Raw genomic sequence first — 14,639 nt, 5'->3', positions numbered from 1 at the left:
TCATTGATAAATAGCCAAGATAGATTCAGAAATATTGACCTTTTAAAACACAGCTAGCTCTTTAGTCACGCAAAGTAATAAGTGCTGCCGACTGGGGCTCTCAAATTGATTCCATATTTGTAGATTTCCAGAAGACTTTTTGAAACAGTTCCTCACAAGTATTTTCTAATCATATTGTGTGCCTATGGTGTATTGTCTCTGTTGTGCAACTGGATGTGTGGTTTCCTGTCAGAAAGGTCACAGTTTATAGTAATTGATGGAAAATCGTCAAGTAAAACAAAAGTGATATCTGACATTCCTCAAGGAAGTGTTATAGACCACCTGCTGTTGCTGATATTCATTAACAATTTAAGAGAGAATCTGAGCAGTCCTCTTAGATGATGCTATCATTTACAGTCTTGCATATCATTTACTGTCTTGTAAAGCGATCAGATGATCAAAACGAACTGCAAAATGATTTAGGCTACCTATCCATATGATGCAAAAAGTGGTAACTGACCTTAAATAATAAAAATTGTTATGTCATCCGCATGAGTAGTAGAAGGCATCTACTAAATTTTGGTTACATGATAATTCACGCAGGTCTAAAGGCTGTGAAGTCTATTGAATACTTAGGAATTACATTTACAAATAACTTAAATTGGAATGCTCACATAGATAACGCGGTGGGAAAGCAAACAAAGGACTGTGATTTAATAGTAAAACATTTAGAAGATTAGGATTACTAAAGAGACTATCTACAACTATACTTGTCTGTCCTCTTTTGGAGTATTCTGCATGGTGTGAGATCCTTACTAGATAGGACTGACAAAGGACATCATTTAAAAGTTCAAAGAAGGGCAGCTCATTTTGTATTATTGGGAAACAGGAAAGTGCATGCCACAGATATCGCATGTGAATTGGGGTGGGAGTCATTAAAGCAAAAGCATTTTGCTGGAGCAGGTTCTTAAAATTTCAATCATCAATTTTCTCCTCCGAATGTGAAAATATTTTGTTAGAGCCCTCTTACATAGGGAGAAATGATCATTGTAATAAAATAAGAGAAATCAGAGCTTGTACGGAAATATTGAAGTGTTTGGTTTTCCTCAAATGCTGTAGGGGAGTGGAATGGTAGATAAATAGGTTGAGGGTGGTTCTCTGAACCCTCTGCCAGCAATTAATTGTGAATTACAGACTAGTCATGCAGATATAGATAATGTAGATAGGTTTTCAATATTGTGCACTGATTCTCTAATTTTATACATTGCTCAAATACTTTCGTGGCGCTTTGGAGTGACCCCTTCAAAATAACACTTTACCAGTGTTCTTAACATGTATTTTGGTAACCAGGTTGATAAGAAGTTACAACAATACTCTCTTATTACTCCCCAGTTTTGGGTTTTATTAATGAACAAAATCGCCGCAGTGTTCCATAACAATTACGGGCTGAAGTTTCCTGCTGATGGAACCAATATGATTTTCTGTGTTTCTGAGCATACAGGTTGTGTATGCTGTTTGGAGCCTGTTGTATGCTGAATCAAATGTTTTTATTGTTGTGATCTTCCATCTGAAGATTGGTTTCATGGAGTTGCCCATGCTAGCTTATCCTCTGTGACCCTCTTCACCTCTGGGTAACTACTGCAGCGTACAATAACTTGAACTTGCTTACTGCAGTCAGTTTTTGGTCTCCTACAGTTGTTACCCCCATTATATTCACAGATGACCACATATTGTGGAAATTGCATATTGTAATGTAGGATGCAACAATAAGGTACAGAAAGTTTCTGTTGAAAATTACGAATTATTTAGGAATAAAGGAGATGGCTCACCAAAAGGCAGAAGCACTGTCTCATCGATAGGCACACGAACAAAAGGTATGTAGAATGAGATTTTCACCGTGCAGTGGAGTGTGCACTGATATGAAACTTCCTGGCAGATTAAAACTGTGTGCCGGACCAAGAGTCAAACTTGGGACCTTTGCCTTTCGTGGCCAAGTGCTGAGCTATCCTTGCACGACTCACGACCCGTCCTCACAGCTTTACTTCCACCAGTACCTCGTCTTCTACCTTCCAAACTAAAAGGTACGTTACTTGGCGAGCTTCCAGAATGCACTTTCTTTTTCTAGCTGTAGGGAAAACATGTGCGCGCGCCCACACACACACACACACACACACACACACACACACACTCTCTCTCACATGCGCATGCATGTCTCCTTATGCTGTGGTCGCTCAACTGCCAGCTCTTTACTGGCCCATGGTGAGTGTTCTGGAGTGAGGTGGGGCTTTAGAGTGGGGTAGGATGGGGTGGGTTGAGGCAATGTGAGAGATGGAGAGAGATGGGAGGGGTTTGGAGGGAAGCATTTAGTGGCTCGTGGGAGAGTGGGGAGCCATCTGTGGGCTAGCTAGGGGTGCAGGTAGGGGGGTCAGGTGCCAGACAGCTGGGCACTCATAGACTAGGGTGTGACGTGAGATAACACCACACAACTAGCTGATTTGCGAGGGGGGGAGAGAGGGGTGTGTGTGTGTGGGGGGGGGGGGGGGGGGCTGGGAGTTAACTTGGATTTAGGCCAGGAAGCAAAGGATGTGCTGTAAGTATGGCTACGAAAGTTGACTATTCTTAAATAAGATCAGCTGGTGCCAATGTATTGGAAAGTAACTGGCACACAAAGTGCAATTGTGGCTCCTTTTTCTTCAAAAGTTTTAAATAGTCTGCAGAGCAAATTGAATTAGGAGGATCAGGCATTTGTGTGGGTCTAGGAAAGTAAATTGTAGAGCCAGATAAAAGGCGCACAAGACAGGAGGGGTACTACTACTCATCACTGCTGTATCGTGCTACTAGTACATGTCAGTGTGAGTGCACCGAGAGTGGTGTTGCCGTACATGCGTCTTTAAATTGGTCACCGACTGATCATTGCAGGCTGGCTGCTGGAGGCCGTCTCTGGGAGCCAAGCGTGCCGTGCGGTCCCTGCCGTGCCATCTGCTGGCGACTCGCACATATATTAGTGTGGAACAGTGCTGACTGACTCTCTGTGTGATTCTAGTTTGTAATGTGCACATCAGTGTTCTGTGTCTTGTTGAGTCCTTAGAGGCATATTGTTCGGAGGTTATTATTAAAGCCATATTTGTGCGACTTGGATCACACTTCAGTATTTATTTATTTATTTATTTCTTGTTCCATAGATCCAGTTAGTGAGTCAATCACAAGGATATGGAACGTGTCAAATTGTACAGGTTTCAATTTAAACTATACAAGGGCAATTCAATGGCAAATTGTACATAGTTTAAGTAAGACATACTATAAATACGGTAACAGATACAATATCAGCTAGATAACATAACAACCATTTGACAGAAAAAGGAGTTTCAAATAAAGGTTAAAGGCAAGAGCACAAAGTTAAATCAGATATTAGGCCTACAAGAGTAAATACATGTACAGCCAATCTGTTGTTACAAAAAGTGAGCTAATTCCCAAATGCACAATTAAATCAATTGAACTACTTCTAGACACAATAAGTTTAGTGATGGTATACATTTTCTTTCAGGTATTCATCCACAGTATAATAAGATTTCTCTGTCAGGTAATCTTTGAGAACTCGTTTAAATTTTGGCAGTTCTGTATGAACACATTTGATATGTAGTGGTAGAGCATTGAACAGCTTAATGCTGGAGTAGTAAACTCCTTTTTGTACCAGAGTGAGACGTTTCATTTCTAAATGTAGATTGTTTTTGTTTCTGGTGTTATAACCATGGAATTTACTGTTGTCTTGGTAGATGGAATAATTTTTGCACACAAAGGTCAGCAAGGAAAAAATATACTGTGAGGCAGTTGTTAGGATACCTGCAAGAGTGTCTTTGATTAACCCCACACGTTATTCTGATTGCTTTTTTTTTGGATGGTGAAAACTTGTTTTGCAAGTGGTTGGTTCCCCCAGAATATGATAGCATATGACATCAATGAGTGGAAGTAGCGAAAGTAGGCAACCTTAATAGTGTCAACTTCAGCCACTGAAGAAATTACCCGTAGTGAAAATGTTGCCGAGCTAAGTTTTTTACATAGATGAAGAATGTGAACTGACCAATTACATTTACTGTCTATGTAAGCACCCAGGAATTTTGTTTCTTCAACTTTCTGTATTGGTTGATCTCTACATTTTATGTCAATTTCATTGGGATTACTTTGTGATGTATGGAACCTCATATAATGAGTTTTATCTGCATTGAGTGAGAGACCATTTGAGGAGAAACAATTTAAGATGTCATTAAAAACAGTAGTTGTAGTTTTTTCAAGATCATGATCAGTCAAATCGTCAATTAGAATTGTGGTATCATCGGCAAACAGGGTAAATTTGCTGTTTGTCTCAGAACAAAGAGGAAGATCATTAATAAAGATGAGGAAAATCAGTGGGCCCAAAACGGAGCCTTGAGGCACACCACACGTTATCATGCCCCATTCAGACGAGGCAATTTCTCCAGAAGAGCCATTTAGCATTACAGTCTGCTTCTGATCCTGTAGATATGATTGTAGCCACAAGCCAACAGTACCACCTAAACCATAGTATTCTGCCTTTTTCCAAAGAATTTGGTGGTTTACACAGTCAAAGGCTTTCGTAAGATCGCAAAAAATACCCACTGGAGACATTTTTTTGTTAATGGCTTCCAAAACTTGGTTGCTGAAAGAGAATATTGCCTGTTCAGTACAAAGACTGGCACGAAAACCAAACTGATTTTTGCTTAAGATACTATGGAATTTGAGATGGTCTACAATCCTCCTGTGGATGAGTTTTTCTAGAATTTTCGAGAAGGTAGTTAATAGGGATATTGGGCGATAGTTTGTAACAATGCTTTTATCCCCTTTTTTAAAGAGAGGAATCACTACAGCCAACTTAAGTCTGTCAGGGACAATCCCATCTTGTAGGGATGCATTGTATATGTTGCATAAGGCGGGACTAACAAATTTATAACAGTGTTTCAGTATTTTACTAGAAATATTGTCCACACCAGCAGAATTTTTGTTTTTTAATGATCTAATTACTCTTATGACTTCGCTTACAGTAAATGGAGATAAGGATAACTGTGGGATTCTGTTGCTAATAGCTTTCTGTAGGAGGGACAATGATTCTTCCATAGAACCATTACAGCTTGTCTTCTCTGCTGCTCTCAAAAAGTGGTTATTAAATATTTCTGCAACCAACTCAGGTTTCTTTATGATACTGTCCCCTGTTTTAATCTCTACCTGAGACATGTTCCCTGTTGTCCTGCCAGTTTCCCTCTTTATTACATTCCTTATAGTTTTAATTTTATTTTCTGAGCTTTCAATTTCTGATTTTATGCACATACTTTTAGATTTATTTATAACCTTCTTGAGAATGCTACAGTAAAGTTTGTAGTGTTGTCATTTCTTTGGATCATTACAAGTCCTGAGAGAACTGTATAACATCCTTTTTGTTCTACAAGATGTTGTTATCCCTGTAGTGATCCAAGACTTCTTGGCATTGCCTATATGACTATTTCTAACTACTTTTTTTTGGGAAAGATGGACTCAAATACAGACATGAATTCATTTAAAAATGAATTGTACTTTTTGTTTACATCTGTTTCCCTATCAACTCGGCTCCAGTCTATCTCTTTTAGGCTATCACTGAATTTTTTAAGGCCCTGTTCATTTATTATCCTAAAAGATTTCCAAGAATGCTCGGAACTGTTGCACACACTGATGTAATTGAGCCTAAGCAAGTGACCACCATGATCAGAAAGGCCAAGGATTGGATGTACAGTGATCTCATTCCATGTAGACTTATCTATAAATATATTATCTATCAGACTTTTACTGTTAACAGCAACCCTAGTTGGGAAATCTACTATTGTCATCAGATTATAAGACTCCATTAAATGTACTAAATCAGCTTTACTATTGCTCTCATTTAGGAAATCAACATTAAAGTCACCAGTAATTATCAAGTTCTTGGACTTTGAGTACAGTATGGATAATAAAGAATCTAAGTGCTTAAGAAATACATTCAAATTCCCTGAGGGAGATCTATACAGTGCTAACACTACAGCCGTGAAGTCATTTACAGTAATCTCAACACCACATACTTCAATTTGTTGCTCTATACAATGGCTCTTTAAATCTAATGCATTGTAAAATATGTTGTTTTTTACATAAATTACCACTCCACCTTTTTCCATGATGGTTCTTGAGTAATGCGCTGCCTGACACACAGTATTACTTGGTTAGTACATCACCACAAACATATGGACCGGGACTGTACATGCTTTGACAGTTTGCTACGTCTCTCTCTTCTAGGACTGACATGGTAGCTGCCTTGCATTTCTTAATGACTCTGACCTTGTCAACCACAAACCGAATCTTAGTACAGTCATGATTTCCCTGAAGAGATTACATGACAGCAGAGACTTGTAAAATTGTGTTACCCATTTCTCTAGCCAGTGAAGATTCATTCTATACCTTCAGATACAGTGTCATTTAGGAGTAGAACAGCAAGAAATACGTAGCTCCTCTAACAGTAATGACAGTTTGTCACCTCCCAACACTACATGTGCCAATGTTTCAGTGCATTTTTGAATATGTTTGTTAACAGATTCATCAACACAACAAAAATTTACGATCTCAGTAGCATCTTATTTTTTAACTCATACTTTACTATTCATCAGAATCTTCATCGCTGCTCTTTGATTCGTCAGAGCTCCCTGCTGTACTTTGTTTTATTTCATAGTCAGAATTAGTTGAAATACCACCTACCGTATTTACCCAAATCTAAGCCGCACTCAAACCTGAAAAATGAGACTCGAAATAAAGGAAAGAAAAAAAAAAAAATTCCCGAATCTAAGCCACACCTGAAATTTGAGACTCGAAGTTCAAGGGGAGAGAAAAGTTTTAGGCCGCACCTCCAAATCGAAACAAAGTCGGTCCATTGTAATATGAGACACAATTTAGGTCAAATGAATGACGATACAGCTACAGTAGTTTGGTTCGAGTCGTAAGCTTAGCAGTTAAGCTTTACCAGGTAGCCTTTGCTATGCGTCAGGCGCTCCATCCGTATTTATACTGGTACCCTTCCTTTTTCATGTGCTTCATCTGGTTTGAATCAATCGCTTATTTTGCTTTGATCTGATAAGTGCCGTTTTCCTTGTTATAGGCGTTTATGTCACTCTAAGCTGAAAATGCATTACTGTACTGTGTCATGCATTGTTTGTCGCATTCTGATAGTGCGTGTTTGCGGCCTGTCATCACTCGTGGCATGGCTTGCTTTTGTGCACGCTACCGCTGCCTACAATTTTTTTAAAAAAAAAAAAAAAAAAAAAAAAAAAAAAAAAAAAAAAAAAAAAAAAAAAAGGGAGAGAAATCATCTCATTAGCAAAACAATGGCAAGAGACTACTATTTGTTGTTCCTTACACTGCTGCTTTCTTTGATAACGATCAACAAGAACCAAATAATAGACTGCGTATGATAGAACATGTTCTGAACGAGAGTTAGGTGAAAATTTTTCTCCATTTGAAAATCTTTGCGGCTGCTTCTTTAGTACATCAAATTCTGCACAGAAATTAGAGTCATCTTGGATATAAAAATCTAGTCAGTTGCCGTGCTTCATTTCTGACTGTATCACTATTAGGCATAAGAATAATATGAATATAAACATGACACGATACGTATATTCTTCCGCGTTTGCTGTTGTCTCACTCTAGTTTCGTAGTTTATTAGGCAGACAGGATTTAAATAAGATAGCAAAACACGAAAGAATACGTGGCAAAATGTTTATATTCGTATTACTCTTATGATGAAGAGAATACTGCATGTGATTCATATTTCATCAGGTTCCTATTAGCAACCGTCTCTTCTCACAGGTAGGAAAAAATTCAGAACATTGAGTTGGCCATATTGACAAACATCCCAAACAGTCTTGCCGGTCGGATTTTCGTAATACATTGAAGTTCTGCTACATTCGAAGATGAACAATACGGAATTTGTATTTACTTCGTTGGATAATGTATGAAAATTGTCTTCCACCTTTTTTTTTTTAATTTATTTACTGACGCAGAGGTTTTGGCGCCAGTATTTATCTTTGTGCCTACGAAGCATGCCTGTGTAGCGCTACATATATTACATGGCAGAAATTAGTTGTTTCAGCACCTACTGACATTTTTCAGAACTTCCACTTGCTTTGCACTCGATTCCAAGCCGCATGCGGTTTTTTGGATTACAAAAACCAGAAAAAAAGTGCGGCTTAGATTTGAGTAAATACGGTACATCCTCTCCTTTGGATTCAACTTCTTAAGTATTATATTTCAAGTCAACACCTGCTAATCTGTGAGACCGAAATGATGAGCCATACTACTCTATTTCACTGTACCTGTATGTTTCATTTGTATAACATTTTATTCCATCATAGATGCTGCACTTATAGTTTCATATATGCATTGCAGCAGCAGACACAATAAAAGTAGCAATCAGCAGTGCTTAGTTTGTTGAATGGGTAAAAAATATGCCATTGTCCCAGTTCCACATATCCCCAAAATTTGATTCTGCCAAATTCTGTACTCTCTGAAATCGAATGTTTAATCCAAAGATGAAAGTGAACAAGTTTGATGCAGTATTGCTAATATTGTTTATTACTCATCTTGCTGAATGAAGTGCATACCGTATCCTTTCTGAAAGGTTTGGAGAAGTAATGCACATACCAGTTTTCTAAAAACTTACATTGAGATTGTGCTCTCCTTCCTCTTGTACAAATTAGTAGAGCCCTTCAGATTACTCCACAATATGCCTCTTGGCAAGGTGGTAACGACAGTATTATGAAAAGGATAGATTGGCACTCACTGTATAGTGTAGATGTGTTGCTGGCAGGGGGGGGGGGGGGGGAAAAGGAACACCACCTATTATTAAACACGTAAGCTTTTGGTGCAAACCCCCCCCCTTTCCCTCACACACACACACACACACACACACACACACACACACACACACACGCACACGCACACACATGCGCGCAAATGCAGATCACACATACATGACCACTGTCTCCGGCTGCTAGGGCCAGACTGGGAGCAACTGTGCATCATGGGAGAAACAACGGTCGGGTGTGTGTGTGTGTGTGTGTTTTTTGTCCACTTTGGAAGAAGACTTTCTGATGGAAAGCTTACGTGTTTAGTAGTCTTTTTGTTGTGCTTGTCTGTGACCTAACATCTCCTGTATACAGTGAATAGCAATGTATCTTTTTTATAATATGGTCATTACTCCAGCCTAGATTTCTATTGTTTGTTTCCTTTTAAGACCTTATAAAGACAGTTACTGACAATTTCTTTTTTCTTATTGGAGAAAAGTAAAACCATATGGGGGCCAGACGTAGATTGTAAATGAATATGGAATAGAGTATTTTTATTCTCCCTGTATGCAGTGTCAATAACGTCACCTCACACACTTCATTTCTGGCAGCACCTCCTTCTCAACACATGACTGTCCCCCGCCACCTCACCATAGTCTTCAAGTTATATCCTATAGCACTTCTGGGTGGACAAATAGATGAAGGATGTAGTTTAAAACAGTATAACTAAACTTAAAAGTCAAACTGCCCTTTTATAGAGACTGCCATCATTATTTAAACATACTAAACAACATCAAAACAGTCAAAAGAAATTTTTTTTCAAAAGAGCGGAAAATTGTAGTGAAATTCATGAGAGGATTGTTTTAAATTGTTATATCTTAAATCAATAAGTATGTCAGCATTTCCCAGGATTTTCTGGCTTAATTAAGACTAGGTCATGCCACCACAGTGGTCAGACAGTGGACTTGACTTCCAGAGGACAACGGACCCGAATCCCATCGGGCCATCAAAATTTGGGTTTTCCTTGATTTCCCTAAATGATTTAAGACAAATGCTGGGATGGTTCCTTTGAAAAAGATGACATTCGGCTGAGGAAGCTAATTTCTGTGGCATGTCTGATGACACAGTGCTGGTGGAAGCACGAGTATTTCAGAGCACACCATTCATTGCACATTGTTAAACATAGGGCTCTGCTGCAGACAACCCCTGTATGTTCCCATGTTGACAACACAGTTGAATTACAATTTCTGTGGCTCAGGAGCATTGAGATTGGGCAGTGAATCAATAGAAATGTGTCATCTGGTTGAATCATTCGAGTTTCGCATTACACCCACTTGACGGTTTTGTGCACATACACTGTCAACAGAGTGAATTGGTGCTTGCAAGGTGCACTTTGCTACAGACTTAGGCCAGTGGGAGCAATATTATGCTATGGAGGACATTCACCTGGTCTTCTATGGGTCCTGTGGTAGTAACTGAAGGCTCCATAACAGCTTTGTTCTGTGTGAACGTTATTGTGCACTGTCCGCACCCTGTCCCTAATGAAGGTGACATGTTTCAACAATATGACTTTCAGTGTCACGAGGCCAGAATCAAATTCACCCCTTCTGAATCTGATGGAATACATCTGCGATGCTATCAGATACCAGTTCTGCACCCAGAAACCACTGATCTCCAATTTATGGGAATTACATGACCTGTGCTTAGACATGCGGTGCTGCATAATGCTGGGAACATACCTCACATAATGCTGGGAACATACCTGAAATTTGTTGAACTTGTCCCACACAAAATCACTGCTGTATTGTGTTCCAACAGTGGACAAACACATTATCAAACAGGAGGTCATAGTGTTTTGTCTCATCAGTTTATATATTCAATGCTTGAATGAAAGGTGTGCTCTTTTCCTTTTTTCTGCCATTGCGTGTATGTGTAAAGCAGGATGTTCTACCATTTGGGCTTGTTCATATGATGGCTGTCAGTATTACCACCTGCAGAGATACTAAATGCTCCTTTTGTGAAGACCTTTTATCTTGAGAACACTTTCAACTTTGTTTCACAAATGGCAGCACAGTTTCGTGTAATTGTTAAAATAATACTTTCAGCAAAAGATGTGTCCGTTGGAGTGGGGAAAAAGATTGGAGATGTATGTAGTTTAATTTTCATAAATTGTTAAGAAGGTTAACAGCTTGGCATGCTAAGATAAATTCAGACATTCTCTAAAAAGAGAGAAAAAGATTAATTTAACAGAATCAGTGAGGTATACAAATATAACAACAGACTTGTAGAACCATTATTTTGTAGGTTAGATTAGATTAGATTCAGCTTTTGTTCCAAGACCCAAAACATGAGACGATTCTCATGGGTGAGTAACATGCCAGAAAGTATAACATAAAAAATATAAAACATTTGAATACCCTGATCATTTGTCAGGAGATTGTCAAACTAGGTGAATACAATACAAACTGGAACAGCTAATATTTTCAGAATTGATACGCTGTCAGACTGAAACATTGTTATGCACTATTAATAAATTTATCAAACAAAAAGTACATAATCTTGACTGTTATGACAAAGTGCTCTCAGAACTGAAATCTAACAGACATTCTTATTTAAGCTGGCCTAACAGCCACTGTTAAGATATTCATCTATTGAGTAGGATGAGTTACCTATCAAAAAGTCTTTCAAACTCTGTTTAAACCATGCTTTATCTGATACCAAGTTTTTAATGGTGTCTTTCTTCAACAGATAAATTGTGTTGTAATGCGAGGTTTTAATGAAGATGAAGTGTGCAGTTTTGTGGAGTTAACAAAAGAGAAAAATGTTGATGTAAGATTTATCGAGTACATGCCTTTCAGCGGCAACAAATGGAATGATGGGAAGATGGTCTCATTTAGTGAAATGGTCCAAATAATTAGAAAGCAGTGGCCTAATTTTGATCCTCTGCCCAATGGGCCCAATGATACCTCAAAGGTACGTGCAGTATTACATATGAACATACATTGAAAATAATTTAATGTTTATGACTTACTACCAATCACAATAATACTTCACATCTGCTGGTGGTATGAGAGATGGACTGGTTTAGTTACATATTTCTCATCCCATTCAGTAAGTCTGTCCTGGCCTGGGTTTCTCTGCAGCTTTTCTACAACTCTCCCCATTTCCTAAACCTTGACAATCCTTTTCTTTCTTCCCTTTTCCATCCCCTTATTGTTTCTGCCAGAAGAAGAAGCCACTGGCTCCGAAAGCTTGCACATTTCCATAACTTTAAGGGGAGTTAGAAGCGGAAAACATTCTTTTTCACTTTTTCGGGTTTTTACCTGATTATAAAATTTGCAATTTTCCAAATAAAATGATATGTATATTACTTATAAACTTGCGTGGGAAGTATTTTATTTTATTTTCTAAAATATAATCTACACTAGTTGAAAATGTTGAAATTTTTACACGCATTACTTCAAGACCTAATAAAATCTGTAATTTTTTATGTACAGGGTAGTCCATTGATCGTGACCGGGCCATATATCTCACGAAATAAGTGTCAAACGAAAAAACTACAAAGAACGAAATTTGTCTAGCTCGAAGGGGGAAACCAGCTGGCGCAATGGTTGGCCTGCTATAAGGCGCTGCCATAGCTCAAACTGATATCAACTGTGTTTTTTTAAATAGGAACCCCATTTTTTATTGCATATTCATGTAATACGTAAAGAAATGTGAATGTTTTAGTTGGACCACTTTTTTCGCTTTGTGATAGATGGCGCTGTAATAGTCACAAACATATGTCTCATAATTTTAGACGAACAGTTGGTAACAGGAAGGTTTTTTAAATTAAAATACAGAACGTAGGTACATTTGAACATTTTATTTTGGTTGTTCCATATGTGATACATGTACCTTTGTGAACTTATCATTTCTGAGAACGCATGCTGTTACGGCGTGATTACCTGTGAATACCACATTAATGCAATAAATGCTCAAAATGATGTCTGTCAACCTCAATGCCTTTGGCAATACGTGTAACGACATTCCTCTCAACAGTGAGTAGTTCGCCTTCCGTAATGTTCGCACATGCATTGACAATGCACTGACGCATGTTGTCAGGCATTGTCGGTGGATCACGATAGCAAATATCCTTCAACTTTCCCCACAGAAAGAAATCCGGGGACGTCGGATCCGGTGAACGTGCGGGCCATGGTATGGTGCTTTGACAACCAATCCACCTGTCATGAAATATGCTATTCAATACTGCTTCAACCGCACGCAAACTATTTGCCGGACATCCATCATGTTGGAAGTACATCGCCATTCTGTCATGCAGTGAAACATCTAGTAGTAACATTGGTAGAACATTATGCAGGAAATCAGCATACATTGCACCATTTAGATTGCCATCGATAAAATGGGGGCCAATTATCCTTCCTCCCTTAATGCCACACCATACATTAACCTGCCTAGGTCACTGCTGTTCCACTTGTTGCTGCCATCATAGATTTTCCGTTGCCCAATAGTGCATATTATGGCGGTTTAGGTTACCGCTGTTGGTGAATGATGCCTCATCGCTAAATAGAATGCATGCAAAAAATCTTTCATCGTCCTGTAATTTCTTTTGTGCCCAGTGGCAGAACTGTACATGACGTTTAAAGTCATCGCCATGCAATTCCTGGTGCATAGAAATATGGTACGGGTGCAATCGATGTTGATGTAGCATTCTAAACACCGACGTTTTTGAGATTCCCAATTCTCACGCTTTTTGTCTGCTACTGATGTGTGGATTAGCTGCCCCAGCAGCTAAAACACCTACTAGGGCATCATCATTTGTTGCAGGTCGTGGTTGATGTTTCACATGTGGCTGGACACTTCCTGTTTCCTTAAATAATGTAACTATCCGGCGAATGGTCTGGACACTTCAATGATATCGTCCAGGATACCAAGCAGCATACATAGCACACGCCCCTTGGGCATTTTGATCACAATAGCCATACATCAACACGATATCGACCTTTTCCGCAATTGGTAAATGGTCCATTTTAACACAGGTAATGTATCACGAAGCAAATACCGTCCGCACTGGCGGAATGTTATGTGATACCACATACTTATATGTTTGTGACTATTACAGCAGCTGGCTGGAGTGGCCGAGCAGTGCTAGGCGCTACAGTCTGGAAACGCGCGACCGCTACGGTCGCAGGTTCGATCCTGCCTCGGGCATGGATGTGTGTGATGTCCTTAGGTTAGTTAGATTTAAGTAGTTCTAAGTTCTAGGGGACTGATGACCTCAGAAGTTAAGTCCCATAGTGCTCAGAGCCATTTGAACCATTTTTGACTATTACAGCCCCATCTATCACAAAGCGAAAAAAGTGGTCCAGCTAAAACATTCATATTTCTTTATGTACTACATGAATATGTAATAAAAAATGGGGGTTCCTATTTTAAAAAAATGCAGTTGATATGAGTTTGACCCATGGCAGTGCCATCTACCAGGCCAACCATAGCGCCATCTGGTTTCTCCCTTCAAGCTAGACGAATTTCGTTCTTTGTAGTTTTTTCATTTGATGCTTATTATGTGAGATATTTGGCCCGGTCACTATCAATGGACCGCCCTGTAGAAAGCTGTGGATTGCTGTGTTATAAAGGTTAAATTATGTGTTTGTATTGGTAGCACTGTCAAAAATAGTATCGTATCTTTTCATAGTATAAACATGCTTTGTACATCGAAGTGCTAACATTTTTCTGAGGAATAGTGACGAATAGACTGGTAAATCTCTCAAAAAGTATGACTCCAAAATGAAGTGTTTTTAAGAAATGTGGGTT

General features: G+C 38.8%; 1 protein-coding gene across 1 annotated transcript in view; it reads left to right on the top strand.

The window, feature by feature from the left end:
• LOC124554882 (molybdenum cofactor biosynthesis protein 1-like) overlaps positions 1-14,639 on the top strand; it is a 65,289-nt gene that overhangs the window by 8,025 nt on the left and 42,625 nt on the right. The window contains exon 4 of the mRNA XM_047128552.1: positions 11,574-11,798. Within this exon, the coding sequence (XP_046984508.1) occupies positions 11,574-11,798 (225 nt within the window). The remainder of the gene's footprint in view (positions 1-11,573; positions 11,799-14,639) is intronic.

The sequence above is a fragment of the Schistocerca americana genome, chromosome X (genome assembly GCF_021461395.2).
Source record: "Schistocerca americana isolate TAMUIC-IGC-003095 chromosome X, iqSchAmer2.1, whole genome shotgun sequence".
Classification (NCBI taxonomy): domain Eukaryota; kingdom Metazoa; phylum Arthropoda; class Insecta; order Orthoptera; family Acrididae; genus Schistocerca; species Schistocerca americana.
Note: the sequence above shows the minus strand (reverse complement) of the source record. Positions and strands in the feature narration are given on the sequence as shown.